The sequence below is a fragment of the Miniopterus schreibersii genome (assembly GCF_964146895.1).
Source record: "Miniopterus schreibersii genome assembly, chromosome: 13".
NCBI classification, from domain to species: domain Eukaryota; kingdom Metazoa; phylum Chordata; class Mammalia; order Chiroptera; family Miniopteridae; genus Miniopterus; species Miniopterus schreibersii.
In genome coordinates this window covers 29073470-29089512 of record NC_138113.1, presented here as the reverse complement: position 1 = coordinate 29089512, position 16043 = coordinate 29073470, and the positions used below count along the sequence as shown (strand labels likewise).

At 34.2% G+C, this 16043-nt stretch overlaps 1 protein-coding gene across 5 annotated transcripts in view; it reads left to right on the top strand.

Annotated features, from left to right (window-relative positions):
* The window catches only part of RTN4 (reticulon 4), a 56350-nt gene that overhangs the window by 16229 nt on the left and 24078 nt on the right, over nt 1-16043 (top strand). The window contains exon 1 of one of the 5 annotated variants that reach the window (XM_081156756.1): nt 9216-9536. The exons of the other annotated variants lie outside the window; for them this stretch is intronic. Coding sequence (XP_081012882.1) covers nt 9503-9536 — 34 coding nt within the window. The 5' untranslated portion in view covers nt 9216-9502. Of the gene's footprint in view, nt 1-9215; nt 9537-16043 lie in introns of those variants that run through there. 5 annotated transcript variants of the gene reach the window in all.

Here is a 16043-nt window from a genome sequence, read left to right as displayed (position 1 = left end):
TGGTAAAGGGGCTGTGACGCAACTGGCAGGATGATAGATGGAAGCAGTAAGGAAAGATAATGAATGATGTAGCTGAATAGCTAAGACTTTTGCCCAAGGCCTCTGAAACAGTTGTCTAGATAGTAGTATTCATGAGCAAGGTTACTGACTTCCCTTTCTCTACTTCAGATATGTAGGGTACAGAATAAACAGCGTTTATTTGAGAGTTCACAGGGAAAGCAGTATCCTCAAGGAGGAGCTAGGTTTTAGTGAAGGGAGTTAATGGAAGGAGTCTTGAGTAAAGTTGAAGATTAGGGGAGATGGTTCACAGTGCAATGTAGATTCCAAACAGCACAGTGAAATGCTTTAGAAGAAAACAGTAAAGAAGAATCTGAGAAGCCCAGAGCAGTGTGGTGGTGATAGTGTGTAGGTGAAGACCAAGGATCAAAAGATGGAGACTAAGACAGTCTTGCTCTCATGCAACGTTCAGTTCATATAACATGTCAAAATATATATTGATATTTTTGGATAAAATTTGTCATGAAAAAATATCAATACAGGATCAAATTCTGCATCATAGTATCTTGCCCATCTCTTACAAAATCAGTCTTTCTACCCAAAATTAAAATTGCAAAAATAAAAACAGTACAAAGAGTATCCTGTAGTTTTCATCTAAATTCACCCTTTAACATTTTCCCCATTTGCTTTATCATTTATGATCTCTCTTTCTATAGGTAACTAGGTAGGGATACATAAAATACATTCTTGTTTTTCTGAACCATTTGAGAGGAAGTTATATACATTCTGTTTTACTGTAAATATATCAAAAGGGGATGATATTCTCTTACATAAAGCTCAGTCCAGCTATTAACTTCATAAGTTTATATTGATACAATGCATTTTTAAAATCTTACCATTCATATTCCAGTATGTTAGATGACCTCATAATGTCCTTTAGAGTGTTCCCCACTACACAATCCAGTCTACAGTTTTGCATTTAGCAGTCATGTTGCCTTTGGCTCCTTTAATCTTAAACAAGTGTAGGTTTTATCTCTTATGACATTAACATTTTGAAGAACACAGGCCCTTCTCCCTCTCAACTTTTTAATAGAACATTCCTGATTTTGCATTTGTCAGATGTTTCTTAGTGATTATATTGAAGTTATGGATTCATGGCCAAAACGAAGATGTGTAGTGCCCCTCTCATGGTATTATATCTGGAGGTACCCACTATCCATCAGTCCCTCATTGATGAGGTTGATTTTGACATCTGGTCAAGGTGTCCCTGTTTCCAAGGTGGTCCCTTGTATAGTCTTTCTTCCTCCCTACAGCTAATAAGCAGTCTGAGGGGCAACACTTTCAGATCATGCAAATATCCTGCTCTTCATCAAAATTTCCTCCCTAGATTTAGTATCCCTTGATGATTTTTGCCTGAGTCAGTCTTTACCAGTAAGGTTGCAAAATGATGATTTTTCATTTCCAACACTCCTACATTTGTCAACCAACCCTTGGCATTCTACTGTTAACAAGAGTCCTCTTTTTCCACAAGTTAATTAGTTAATTATCAGTATGGATCCATGGATTTGTTTTCCTCCCAATGGTTTATAATTCATTATTGTACTAACTTATGTTGGTTGTAAATTGTCTCAGATTTGGAGGATCCCTTTCAGGTTGGCTCAAGGACATGCAGCTGTCTTTTTTGTGGGGTAGAGGAAAGCACTTCTTACTTTGTAACATAGCAAAATGTAGGCGCATCTTATGCCTATTGTGCTCCCAGACCTGGAATCAGGCATTTCTTCAAGGATCCCTGATTCCACTTAGTGGGGAATGGTATTAGAGATCAAGAGCTGGACCTAGTTATGCTCCTTACTACTAGTTATGCTCCTTTCCATTTTAGCCCTTTCAGTGGACAGAGCTAGGAAACGCTTATATAGGTACATACATACAAATAAACATAAGCACATACACATATTTGTGAAATTATGAGTTCACGCAGATACCTCCAATTTCAGTCCATTCCCAGAGGATTATTTCTTTCTATTTCATATATATATGTTCCTTCTATAGTGAAAACCCTTGTTCCTAAAACCACCATTCTACTTACTCATTAGCTTAATCCTTTTATATATCTAAAACAGTTTAGAATGCCTTCTAATGTCATTATAATAAACATAATAAAATAATTGAGGATCATTTTGCAAATCTTTCCCAACCTTGCCCAAGACTGAACGTTATGTTGTCAAATACAAGTTACTTGGATTAGTCCGGCCTTCCTTCTCCCTTGTTCCCACCTTTAGTGTGGGTATAATACTCATTTGAAATACAGTTAGATTAATTTGTTTCAGTTTGCTTTCTCTCTGGGAGGTTTTTAAATTGAAAATTTTGAAAGTATGAGAAAATGACCTGAATTCTCATTTTACCTGGAAAAGGGAGGTTGCCATTTATGGCAAATCTAAGCACCAAGCACTTTCACATTATTCATCACCATAATCTGAAAGAAGGAACCATTTTATAGATAACAGAACTTAAGTCTAGGGATATTAAGTAGCTTTCCCAGGGTTACATAGTACATATAGTAAGCACAATACTTTGAGCTTCTACAATGTTCCAGACATTGGGCTTTCTTATTTATATTACCTCTTATACAATTCCACAAAGACCTTTTTAACAACAGATGGAGAACTGGGATTCCAGCCTAGGTTTTGTCCCCTTCTCAGTTTCCCCATTTTGGAATAGGCAGTTATAGTCCTAAATTTAGCAGGTAACTAAGCTGCTTTTATTACATACCTGTTGTATTGGGGGCATTAATTAATGCAAGACTTTTTTTAAAGTCAAGAAAGTTGGTTACCACATACTTTTTCTCACATGGTCTTCCACATGTAGGGGTATCAGAATGAGGGTCACATTCTGTTGCTCCCTGTGGAGACTGAGTAACCCTATTGTGATGGACAACTGCTATGTTGGTTCACTGATAAAGAAAGGTGCTAATGTCTCCTGGTCTCTATCTAGACCACCGAGAGCTTGACTTCATGATAGTGATTGCTTAATATATGTTTGTTGGTTGCTTAGTTTGCCACTAATGCACAAAATAGTTTCATTTCATAATCTGAATATAGATTGTGTTTTGCTGACCTGTTGGAACTGTTGGTGAGTGAAGTGTAAACCAACTACAAGTTTATTATTTATTATACTTAAACTATGTGATGTCAAGGAATAACCAAGTAGTATTGCCATAATGAAGAACTCACTTAAAAAGGTCCCGTTTATCTAGGTAAAGAATTAAAAATTACCCTTTGCAAATTTATATATATTTTAAATGTGTTCATGAATAAGAGCTTTTTTTGATGGTGGTCATGACTTAAAACATTTTTCTTTTAAAAAAAATATTTTTATTGATTTTAGAGAGAGGAAGGGAGAGGGAGAGAGAGAGATACAAACATCAATGATGAGAGTTGGCTGCCTTCTGCACGCCCCCTACTGGGGACAGAGCTCACAACCCAGTTATGTGCCCTGACAGGGAATGAACCATGATCCTGGAGCATAGATTGATGCTCAACAGCTGAGCCACGCTGGCTGGGCAAACATTTTTCTTATAGTAAAAAAAAGTTATAGCCTTTGAGCTTTCACACTAAAGAACTGTAGATATTAAGGTTTAGTATTTTGATTAAAAATATTTTTATGAGCATATTTAAGACACTTAAAATAATTATTAGTTGGACTTTATGACAATGAGCAGTTAATCTGATAAAAGGAAGAAATTTAAGTATTCAGAAAAAAATTAAATGTTTAATAAATTGAGTAGAAATAACCTTCAACTGGAAGGCACTTAGTAAATGAACAGTGTAGCTAGAAACTAACTATTGTTAATAAAATAATGTATTATATTTACTAAAACATATATGGCATGTTAGTGACTCATTTAGTGCTTACTGTGTGCTTAATACATATTGAAAATAAATATGAACTATTTATTATTTTATCTACCATAAAAGATAGATACTGCTAAATATAGTGTGGTTAAAAGAACTATATCTTGGGCATTTTCAGACCTGAGTTCTAATCCTGGCTTTATCAATTATTAGCTGTGTGACCTTGGGCAAATATGTTAATCTTTTTGAATTTCAGTAATTTTAGTTGGAATTTCTCTCAAGGATCTGCTATCAGTGAAGTCAGGGCAACAGTATATGAAGCAATCTGAAGTAATATATGCTCATTGTAGAATCTGAGAAATAGAAAAAATTAAAATGAAAATAATTTGTAATCGTACTGTCCAGACAAAATTATTGTTAATATTTTAGAAATGCCAGCATTTCCGTCTCTTTATTTTTCTGCCACATGATTTTTTAATGCTTAGTGTTTCTTGGATTGGGTATATAATTTAACCAGTTTGCTATTGCTGGACTCTTAGATTGTTTTCAACTTTTTTATTTTTAAATACTCTTATAAACCTTTCAATATTTAAATATGTTTTACATATCTCTGAATTATTCTTTCCTATAAATAACTAGAGATAAAACCCTAGGTACATTGGTATCAGCATTTTTAATGAAAACACCTATTGACATATATATATATATATAATATATATATATATGTATGTTTTGGATAGATACTACTTTCACGTTATACAAAATTCAAAAAGTACGGTGATAATAGGTCTTCCTTTCTCAAGTGGACACTTAGTGCTCCTTCCTAGAGTCACTTACTATGACTTATTTCTTACGTATTCTTTCAAACATTCTGTACTTGCCATTTTATAAGAACAACCGTTAAGAATTTGATAGATTAAAGTGGTGTGTGAAGGTGAACATGTTCTATATATTTATTGGCTATTTGTACTTTTTGTGTGAATTGCCTGTTCATAACCTTTGCCCATTTTTAAATTTAGATGTTCATCTCTAATTTTGAGAGTTCTTTATACACAAAGGTTGCAAACTCTTGTCATGTTACACTTTCCCTCAGTTTTCTAAAAATTTTTATTTTGCTTTACATTTCAGTGGACGTTTTAAGTTTTCATATAGGAAAATCTAATTTTATTTACCTGTTTATAGATTCATTTTTACATTTATTTCTGATCTATTTAAAATTGATTTTGAATTCTGGTCAGAGATCATTTTATCCCACATGCTTTTTTGGTGGTGAAGTTGTTTTCCTATTCCCAACAGACTCTGATCTAATTCCCTAGTACCAGGAAACAATCCTAGGGAACACAGGAACACCAGGGAACACAGAAAATTAACACTGCCAGATTGCGTGCCCTGGGTTGGACAATCAACTGTCCTGTGGGTGTTGGTGCCATCTAGTGTTGTAGATAGAAAATGAGATCTATGGAATACTCTATAATTGACCATGTGGAATATATTCAGTTGGGCAGAGAAATTTAGTGAGGTGTGGATATTTGCTTCACACTAAAAATCACTTTATAAAAGAATTTTGAATCTTGACATATTGCACTCAAACAAATGCTTAAATCATGCTATTATAAACATTACGAAATGACTTTAAGGATTCCCCCAAACCTGTGTACTTTAATGAAAACTTAAAGGTTTTTAAGGTTTCAGAGCCTAATGACTATTAATTTTTTAACTCCAAATTGAAAAATGCTTTGGCTCTTGGAATATCTGTATATTTATTTTAGATTATAATACAAATTCGTTCTCATTTAATAGTATCACTTTCAGTTTCTTTCTGTGGATTTTAGTATTCATGTTTTAGCAACTTATGCAGAATTGTTTATAGATTCTAAAATGCTCATTTTTGGGGGGGGCATTTTAACTTGTATTGTCATTCATTTTCTAAACTAAAGTATTTCTCCATGTCTTAAGGTTCAATTCAGTAGTTAATGTTGAAGTGCTATAATTTAGTCCATAGAGGGCATTATATTACAGCGTATTAAACCGTGCTGTGTAATACCTTTCAGTAGTGAGACATATGTTTAATTTCATAGCTCAGAAGAATTAAATTTTGAAATAAGTTCAAAACTACCCTGTAGCTATAGTTGTTTATTTAAAAAAAAAAAATGCTGTTTTCTATTGCTGGAAGTGGAAATAACTATTTTAGCTATCAAGAATTGTATACAAGCAATCCCCAGGTTGGAGTAGTACTTTCAATCCAAATGACTGCCTTTTCCTACTTTATTTCTTTTTATCTCTAAACATTGTAAAGAAAACAAAGCAAAACAAAACCTGAGTCAGTCTGGGGTTCAGAAGAAGAGTAAAGAAAGAAATGGAAAAGGAAGAATCTTAGGAGAACTGGCAAGGGCAGACCTACAGCTTACATATTTCTGCCTGTTCCAAAATACAGCCTTCTAATGTCTGAAATCCTGCCACTTCGATACAAACCAAACACACACAATATTTATGAGAGGGTGATAGAGAAAGGAGTTTTTTTATTCTTTAGTAGGAATTGATATAGTCATGTAATTTTTACTAATGAGGTAAGTGCACTAAGAAAATAGTTATAATTTGAGATATGAGAGAAAGAATGGAGGAAATTTAAGAGCATGGTTAGGAGTTAGGGATATACTTGGGGATGTTTTCCTCATTGGTTTTTGTCACTTTTGGAGGAGGTACTTGGGATACGGACATTGAGGAGTTGCCAAACGTGAACTTTGAACAGTTTATTTCACAAGTTTTGTGTAATGGCTGATTTTGATTTCAGGAAAAGGAGACTATCTCCTCCCCTCCCCCTTCCCAGCAATGTGCAGTAGGACTTAGAATTAGACAACATTTTTATTTACCTGCATTATAAATAAAGCACTCTACTGTTTTCCCCTCCTTAGGAATCCTCTCTTTTAACAGGAGATAGGTTCCTGTCCCAGATAATCAAACTGCTGTTTGACAAGTGGGGAATGTATCTGATCTATTTGAAAATTGTAATTGAAAAACTTTTTGTTAAATATTTGAAGGCAAACAAATAATGTCTTGGGGTTTTGGGGTTTTTCAAACAACAGATTATGTCCTTTATTTGCCTGTGAGGTTGGGATTTAATGTGGAATAGGACCTATAAACTATCCATATATAAGGTTTCCTCAGCTAGAGAATAATACAGCTATACTGCAAAGAACAGTGATTAGTGTGTGTATAGGCACTTCTGATTTTAAATTAAAGGTATTGGGTTATTGCCTAGAATTAGATGGCTTAATATATATCATTTCTTAGATGTGTTGTAAGGGTCTTGTCCCTTGTAGTTTGTCTATTATTTTTAGCATAATAAGGGTAAATAACACTTACATAGGGCCTACTTTTGGTCATGCACTGTCCTAAGGCATTTTGCATACACCAATTCATTTGATCCTCACAATAAGCATAGCCCATATAGCTTTATATTTTTAACAAATTTGTCTCATCAAAATTTCAAATTTAAGCATTTTTTTGCTTAGCTTACCAAACAGAACCCTAGTTTTAAAACTTTTCTAAGAAAGAAATGGGCAGAATTTCAGTTGATTTATATGAGCTAGTTTTTGCTGCAAGCTTAATAGCCTAAATTGCAAAGCCTAAATAAACTGAAGAATTAGATGTCACTATGTAAAGTTGAACTTCCAGGGCTCCTGTTTTGCCTTTTTAATCTGCCAGGGGAGCTATTAAGTATATTTAATGTTTAGATGAATGGATATTATTACACATTCTTGCCCTCTCAGACTATTTTTTTAAATTGTTGAACAAGTGCCAGAAGATGTAAATAGTTTAAATAGTAAATACCCGTATCTCAAGAAATCTTTCTTCCCCCCTCTCCTGTTAGTGTAGTAATCTCTGACTTGAAACTCTTTGGGTGCTGTTTTTGAATGCTTTATTCTAATGCTAACCTATTTATTGGCCTTCAGTTTTACGGGATTCATTATTAGGAAATATTTTGTACTTACTGAATAGTTTGGGATTTCAACTGTTCATGGAGAGGCCAGATATTTTCAGCTATGGTATGACTTGGTGACAGGGTTCTCAAATATCACATTATGCAAGGGTCCATTGAATAAAGTTTAAAGTTAAATATTCACTCTTGAGCTGAGAATACTGGATTCTCTTTAAAAGTAGCTTTGCTTTATTTATGTTTACAGTAAGAGAGGTAGATAAGGAAAGAACTGAGTTATCGATATTCAGGCCAGTTCTGATATTGAGGATTTTGTAGGGTTTTCAGCCCACATGTTTCACAGCAAGTTTCAGGATATATATTATACCTATCTTAGTGTAGCTGTGTAGTGTTGAGCAGTATGTACTTTTGTACATAGGATGCATATCTTATACTTCGTCATATCACACATTTAAAAATATTTTAGGTGATTTGTCATTATATGTTGCTTCATATGCCTAGCCAGATAGTAGCATCCATTAAACCAGTTGTGGAACATTAGTAAAGATTAATATTCTGTACTGGAATTAATGCCGGTTTTATAAAGTTGAACAAAAATTTTAGAAATTCTGTACATAGATTTGTTTTTTGTGTATTTATCAGTAAAATTTTAGTTTGATCTTGAATCATTTTCCCAAGACAAATTGATATAATTAGCACATAAATATTTCTCCTCAAGCTAAGTCTATTATAGTTCCTGCAGTGGTGTCTAATAGATATTTATTGAAAGGTTGAGTTGGATAATTCAGAATAAGTGTATATTTGTAACTCTCTGAATTGTCATAATTGGAGAAGGAAAAATAGCATTGTATTAGAAAGATGAGATGGTTGAAATTGAATAAAAGCTTTTTTTCTATTGAAGTAGCATGTATTATTAAATAAACATAAATAACTTGACTTTGTGATTCTCTGCTTATACCCTCAAAAGGGTGCAAAATGCTGAATGCTTTAAGGAGAAAGTAAAAAGAGACTGAGCATTTCCCAGGCTTGAAATACAAGCTAAAAAGCTATTCCAACTTTGCTGTTGGTATGCATAATTGATAATTGTGTCTGGAGGGCAGATGAAATATTTGAAAGACTAGGGTATATCTGCTTTTCAATCTTCTGAATAGAAATTTTATTGAGCCTTTAAAATTATTATGTGGTGAGTAATGTGTTTCTATGAATAAGCTTTGCAATCAGTCCATTTTTTCCTTAACAGGTAACCACTGATTTTAGAGTTTTAAATGAAACTGAAAACCAGCGGTATAATTTACCAATCTCTCAAAGCAAAGCCAAAAACCGTACATGGCCTCAAGTGTACTTCAAATACATTCTTTGGTTAACTGCCAAAAGAACAACCCTCTTTTCTTTCTTTTGGTAGGCTGCCCCTCCCCCTTGCAAAAGTAGCTCCTTTTGGTGTGAGCAACTAGCAAAAGACAAGAACAATAAACAGAAGGAAGGCAATAGTGCCTGAGTATTAGTAGCCTAGTTACAGATTGCACTGCGTCAGACTGCTCCACACCCAGAAGACGTCAGGTGACTTCAGCCCTGCTGCAGTTGTGCAGCAGAGGAGACTGCAGACTTCGGTAGAGGAAACGGATATTTCATGTCTCAGGGGGTAGATTTTTGCAGTTACAGCTTTTCTATTGGTATGCATAATTGATAATTGCATCTGGAGGGCAGATCGTGACAAGAGATGGACGGTCAGAAGAAAAATTGGAAGGACAAGGGTATATGTGCTTTTTAATCTTCTATTCAGTTTTTTTATGTGACCAGTAATATATTTCTATGAATAAGCTTTGCAGTTTAGATATATTCTGGATTGAAAGTGAAACCTATGAAAGCTTTAAGAGTAAAGGATTAAAACAGCTCTTTCAAATGTGTTTTTACATTTGGTTATATATGAGAAAATGTCATGCTGTTCTGTTTCACTGGCATTTGATTTAGGCTTCGCAGTCCTATATTTGATTAGGTTCTATTTAATCTTGCACATTTTAAACAGTACAGTTTTAACATATTTCATCTGTTGGTCACTTCGGTGTGATAAATCTACATAGCTATTTTTGTATTCCATAATGACGTATTTTCTGTGACTAAGTATTTTTTTAAAAGGCTGAGTTGGTATAGTTGAAATCCTATCCAAAGGTTTATAGGTAGCAAGGTACTGCGTTTGCAAAAGCCTGTTTTCTTTTGAGAATCTTATTGAGCCTTTAAAATTATTACCAGCCTCCTTTTAATTAGATTACATTTTCATATATCTTGAAATTATTAAAGTATATACACAATAATTTGTAATGCGTGTCTATATTTAAGGCACTAACCTTTGTCCTTGTAATAACCAATCATTGATCTTGGTCGTCTTTCCTCCCCCTTGAAAGCCTAGATCCTTTCAAATCTCAGTGGATCGTTGTGTAAGAATTTAAGCCTGTAAGTGGTAAAATGTTGACTGTAATGGATATTTTAAAAGTATTATGTAGATGTGCCATTAAAAAAAAACTGGTAGGCTATGTATATCTGGCCACATAATAAATTATCTTAAAAATTATTAGAGCTGTTAAGCAATCCAAATAGACACTCCACACAAGCAATTCTTTTCTGGCCACATTCAAGTTTTATAATTTTTTAAAAAGATACCCTTCTACAAAAATATTGCTAGCAAGATTCGTAATAATGTTTCTAAAAGCAGTGTATGGAGCTAATTATAGTAACCTTCATAATATCTTTTAAAAAAATTGTTCAATAAGGAAATGTGGGGAAAAGGTGAGTTTAAGATTGAGTTCATATTGAGATATAGCTTAAAGATTAGAAAACAATACAGCTTTGGATTTTTACCTTTATGGTTTCTTTACATGTGAATTTAATAAAGAGAAGAATTTTTTTTCATCCTTCTGACCATTAGCATTATATATAAATGAAAGGTGAATTGATACACTCTTTTGATAAGTAAAAATAGTAGTGATAATACAATAAATACAGCTTTTAAAAATGAGTGAAAAGTTATGTCAGGGCCTACTCTGCAACTATTAAGGCTCTATATTAATAATTTAAATCTTAGACCATTTAATAACATCATAAGTATTTATTTGCTGAACTAATTTAGGGATATTTGGTGACAAGAAAAATTAAGATCCAATATAAATCCATATTGTACTAGAAATTTGTTTTTAGGTACTAACTGTAAAGTCAGATTTAGTCAGATGTCTCTGGGGAGCCTTCCTTTGTATGTAAGTATAGTGGTCTAATAATTTTACTCCTTGTCTGGGGCTTTTTTACTTGGTAAGACTAACTGTCTATTTCAGATTCATTGATGAAGTTATATTTTAGTATCTTATTTATCAGCAGCTAATTTTAATGTAGATTATAGGTTATAACTTAAATGGAAATCAGTGAGAAGCTGAAGCTGACATGGAATGAGTTTTTCCTCATTTTATGAAAAGCGTGTGACCGTAGAGGAAAGAATCCAATCTAGGCTCTAGGTATATTTTTTAAAATATATTTAGATCCATATTTTTTTCTACTGCCCACCCTACCCCCACCTCATTAAGTGCCATGATTGCTACACATCCAATCATCCAATGGTGGTGAAGTATAGTGGTACGACGGAAGTGAGAGATAACTGATTTCAGGGTTTAAAATAATTTGACTTGTTTTGTTTTGTTGTTTTTTTCGCTGATTAACTAGTTTTTATCTTTCAGGCTAAAACCTATGTTAATAATTTGTATTTTTTACATATTTTCCATCTTGGATATTCTGTTGTTCTTAGCAGGATACTTAAAAAAAAATGAAATCTACGTAATACTTGATTATTGGGGTTTTATGGAAAGCATTGATTAAGCCAGCCAAAAGATTTTGAAACACTTAAAATAGGAAAGAATGGGTAGGTTTGGGGATTTGGGTGGGGTGGAAGAATGATGTAACCACTAAACATAGTATTACCTGAGGTACTGTATAGAGCTTTCTGGGTAGGACAGAATGTTTATAGGACAGTAGTTGAAAGATAAGATTGGTGTAGTTAAAATATATAGATGATTTGCAAGATCTAGGTCAGTCAGGTTTCCTCAAACTTCCCTGAAGATGAGAATCACCTAGTGCTTCTTAAAAAACACAGATTCCTGTGATCATACCCAGACCTACCAAATCAGAATTTATAGGTGAAGGGTCTGGCAGTCTGTATATTATGCATCCTGGTGCAATTCATGTTATAATCAGGCAAATTTAGGAAATATTGATCTAGGTTTTTATGTTTACGTTCTGGTACATTTTGATTTTAGCCAGAGTAAGACACCCTTTTGAGTCTTAGTTTCCTTAGATGCATGATTTCAAGGCTTCCAGTTTTGATGTTCTGTGGTCCTATAAATGTACTGTGGACCAGATTGCAGAAGACATAGGGTTTTGTACTTTATCATAAAGGGAATAAAGAGCCTTTGGAAATTTTAAAGTAGAGAGTAATAAAATGATGGTAGGTTTGAAAGACTGGATGGGGTGCTGTGTGAAATAACTTGGAGAAGGACCAGAACAGGTAGCATGACTGTGCCCAGGCTTAAAGCACAGAGTGCCTGAGCTTGGCCTGAAATAGGAATGAAAAGGAAGTGACAGATTTGAGAAAGAAGGAATACTTGACATTTGACATAGATTTGTGGGACTAGGCTGAGGGAGGGACTCAAAGGATAACATGAAATTTCAGTCCCAGCAAAACATTGGCAATGCCAGTGCATTACTATTTGTAGAAATAGAGCTAAAGTAGGTAGAAGTGGTCCCAAGTTTGGTTTTATAAACTTCAAATATGAAGTAGTGATAGAATATCTCTCACTCAGAGAAATTATAGATTTAATGATAAAGAATTGGGAATTGAATGCAAAGTGAGACAAATGAATACTGTGAGGATACAGCTGTCCCTATTTATCTGTGGGAATCCATTCCCAAGATCCCAGTGGATGCCTGAAACCGAGGGTAGTACCAAACCTATATAGTACTGTGTTTTTTCCTATACATACCTATGATAAAGTTTTATTTAAAAAAGTTAGGCACAGTAGGAGATTAACAGCAATATCTAATAATAAAATAGAACAATTATAACAATATACAGTAATAAAAGTTATATAAATGTGGTCACTCGTTTTAGGGAATCTCTCTCTCGCTGAAGTCTTTGTATAGGCTCCGTACTTTCTGGCACAACACATTGCTGTCAGTCGGAACATGTTTTCTGTTCATGTCTTCCACACACAAATTTAATGCCTTTTCTGCCTTAAACTGAGCACTTATCACACACTGTGGCCCTAACTTTTGCAGTTTGAGGTGTCACAATAAAACCAGCACAAATTTATTTTTCCTTCACAATTTCACAGATGGAAGATTTGGTCTTACCATAGATCTTAGCAACCTCAGCACGTGATATTTTCTCTTATTGAGAATTTTTTACTTTTTCATTTAAAGGAAGCGTTTTACTTAAGCATTTTACATTTATTAAGATGTGCTTCTCTTTGGCACATCTTAATTGGCAGTGCCATATGCAGCGTGGATACTCTGGGCAAAGGGATGATTCGTGTTCTGGGCAGGATGGAGTGGGATGGCATGAGATTCTATCATGCTACCCAGAATGGTGTTCAATTTTAAATTTATTAATTGTTTATGCTTGGAATTTTCCATTTAATATTTTTAGACCACAGTTTACTGTAGGTAACTGAAACCATAGATAAGACCCTACTACTGTGTTTGAATAGAAAGAACTGAAGATTAATGAAGGAAAGCCTAAAACCAAGATTGTGGGGATGTGAAGTACCAGGAAAGATCAGAAAGTTATAGTTCGGGACAGTAAAAGAAGCAGGACAGTATAAGGGGGAGAGAATTTTCAAGAAGGAATGAGTGGTTAAATACAGAGAAGCTGTTAAATACGAAGACTGAGAAATTGTTATGGACCCTGTTGAATTTTCGGAATATGTGCAACACTGTCCATTATTACTAGTACTTTTTAAATTAATTTGGCAGTTAACATGCTATAGGTGTGACCTTTGAGAGAAGTTTCTGTAGGATGGGTATAGAAATGTTTCTAGAATTAGAATTCAGTTGGACTATACCTTAAGACATAGTAGCTTTGGACCATTTCTGAAACATACTTCCTTGCAAAAGGTGTTGTCAGGCTCCCTGATCTTTGCTTTTGATAAGCCAGTTTCCATTTCTTTGAAAGTTTAAGGTGACTGAGTTTATGGGTATGGGTGTACAAATACACTGACATTCAGATAGAGAGGAGCCAGGGGCCTTGCTGCTTGAAATAAATGCCTCCTTAACTCCCAGGATGCCAAAAAATGCCCGAGAAGGGAACTTTGGCATTAACCAATTGAGAGACCTATTGGTTAGAAAAAGACCTCTGCTTTCAGTTCTAAACTTAGTTGAAGCCCCTTGTTTAGGCATTCATCACTTCACACCGTGGTTTTGGTGTTTATTTTTCACAGTGTTATGTGTTGGGGGGTAATATGGTATATTTTGTTCTTAATCATTTTTCTCCCACTAAATGGGGAAATACCTTTCATTTAAAAAATATTCCACATTGTTTTAATGGTTATAGTATTCTAAGTATGGACTACTAATTCCATACAATTAAATGTTCAAGTTATTCCTGAAGTTTTTGCAAATATGAACAATACTAAAATGAATATAATTGAACATAAATCTTTGTTTTTATCCATGATTATTTCTAAGTTGCTGGGTTATAGTGTTTAGGCATTTGTTGCAAAACTACCCTCCAGGGAGATTGTACAATTATTTTGAGCAATCAGGAGTGTCTGTCCTGAAACCTTGGCCAAGATTAAATATTATGTATGCATTTCTGATTATTTTAACTCTTTCTGAGAGAGCTGTTTTATCAGTTTTTAAGTAAATTACTTGATGGAGAACTAGGTTTAAATTTAAAAAGTAAATTTGCAAGTATTTTTTTCTACATATAGTTTAAAGTCTTGTATGGATAAGGAGAGTAATGGTGGAAATATCTTCTCGGTTTTATTTACCCAAGACTGTGTACTCCTATTTCCTCACCAGTACTCCCAACTGGTTTTTCCTCTAAATCTTGTGTCATAACCAAATCAGTCTTCTCAGAGTGTTCCTCTAATTATAGCACTTAAGGGGTTTTTCTTTACTTTTCAATTAAAGTTTGTCTGTCTATCCTGGACTTTAAAAGGCATTCCCAGCCTTTATAATCCTGTCTCCCATTACTTTGTCTCCAGTCACATTGAAGATCTTGTTCCCTAAACATGCCTGTTCTTTGCATTTGCTTGTGTTTTTTTCTTTGTCTAGAATGCTCTTTCACCCATTTCATTTTGTCCAAGTTGTACTTATCACAAAGGCCCAGTCCTCCCTGAGGTGTTCACTAATCCTCTCAGGTGGAGGTAACCCAGTATTCCTCAGAACTCCCATCTCTTAGTTTTCATTTTGTGGCTTCTGTTACAGTTATTTATATGTATATCTTGGTTCTTTTTCTAGCTTGTAAATTCTTTGAAGGCAGGAACAGTGACTTCAACACTAGGTCTCCTCATTGACTGCACAGCTTCTCAATAAAGAGGCTGAGATCTCTGATGTTCAGCCAGGTTTACTCCTGTATACACATTCTTGGAAATTTTTTAAAATGTTTTTTTCAAGTGGGAGAAATAAGAAAAAGGATTCCCTACCCTACCCCTTCTTAAAGGAGCAGTTAAGTAACTTAAGCAACTTTTGTAAATCCAGAATTTTTAGATTATACCTGCAGACAAGGAACTTTATTAGTTTTTTTTTTTACTAACTTTCTCATTGTATGGATAAGGAACCCAAGAAAACTAAAGAGATGATTTGTTCAGGACCATATAGCTGGTGGCATAGGGCCTTTGTTTTTATTTTACAATTTCTATACTTGAACAACGGAAGATAAAAGCTAATGACCCATGTTTTGATATTTTATTCATTAATAGTCTAACTGTGGCATATGCTATTGAACATGGTATAATATTTCTTTTGTATGGTCTTCGCTCTACGATAAAAGAGTCAGTAATATGTTTCACTAGCCACGAAAGAAGGTAGGTGTTAGTTGTTCAGTATTGCCAAAAGGTTAAGCCTGGTGGGAACCCTGTGGCCAGGAGTATAGTTTCTCTTTGTCCTTAGGGATTGGATTACATGCTTGAATGTAGGAAAAATATTTAAGCGGTGAATAGAATTCTCATTTTGGTCTTTAGGTATCCCTTAGGTTACCTTTTTATTTACTCAGTTAATTCTAT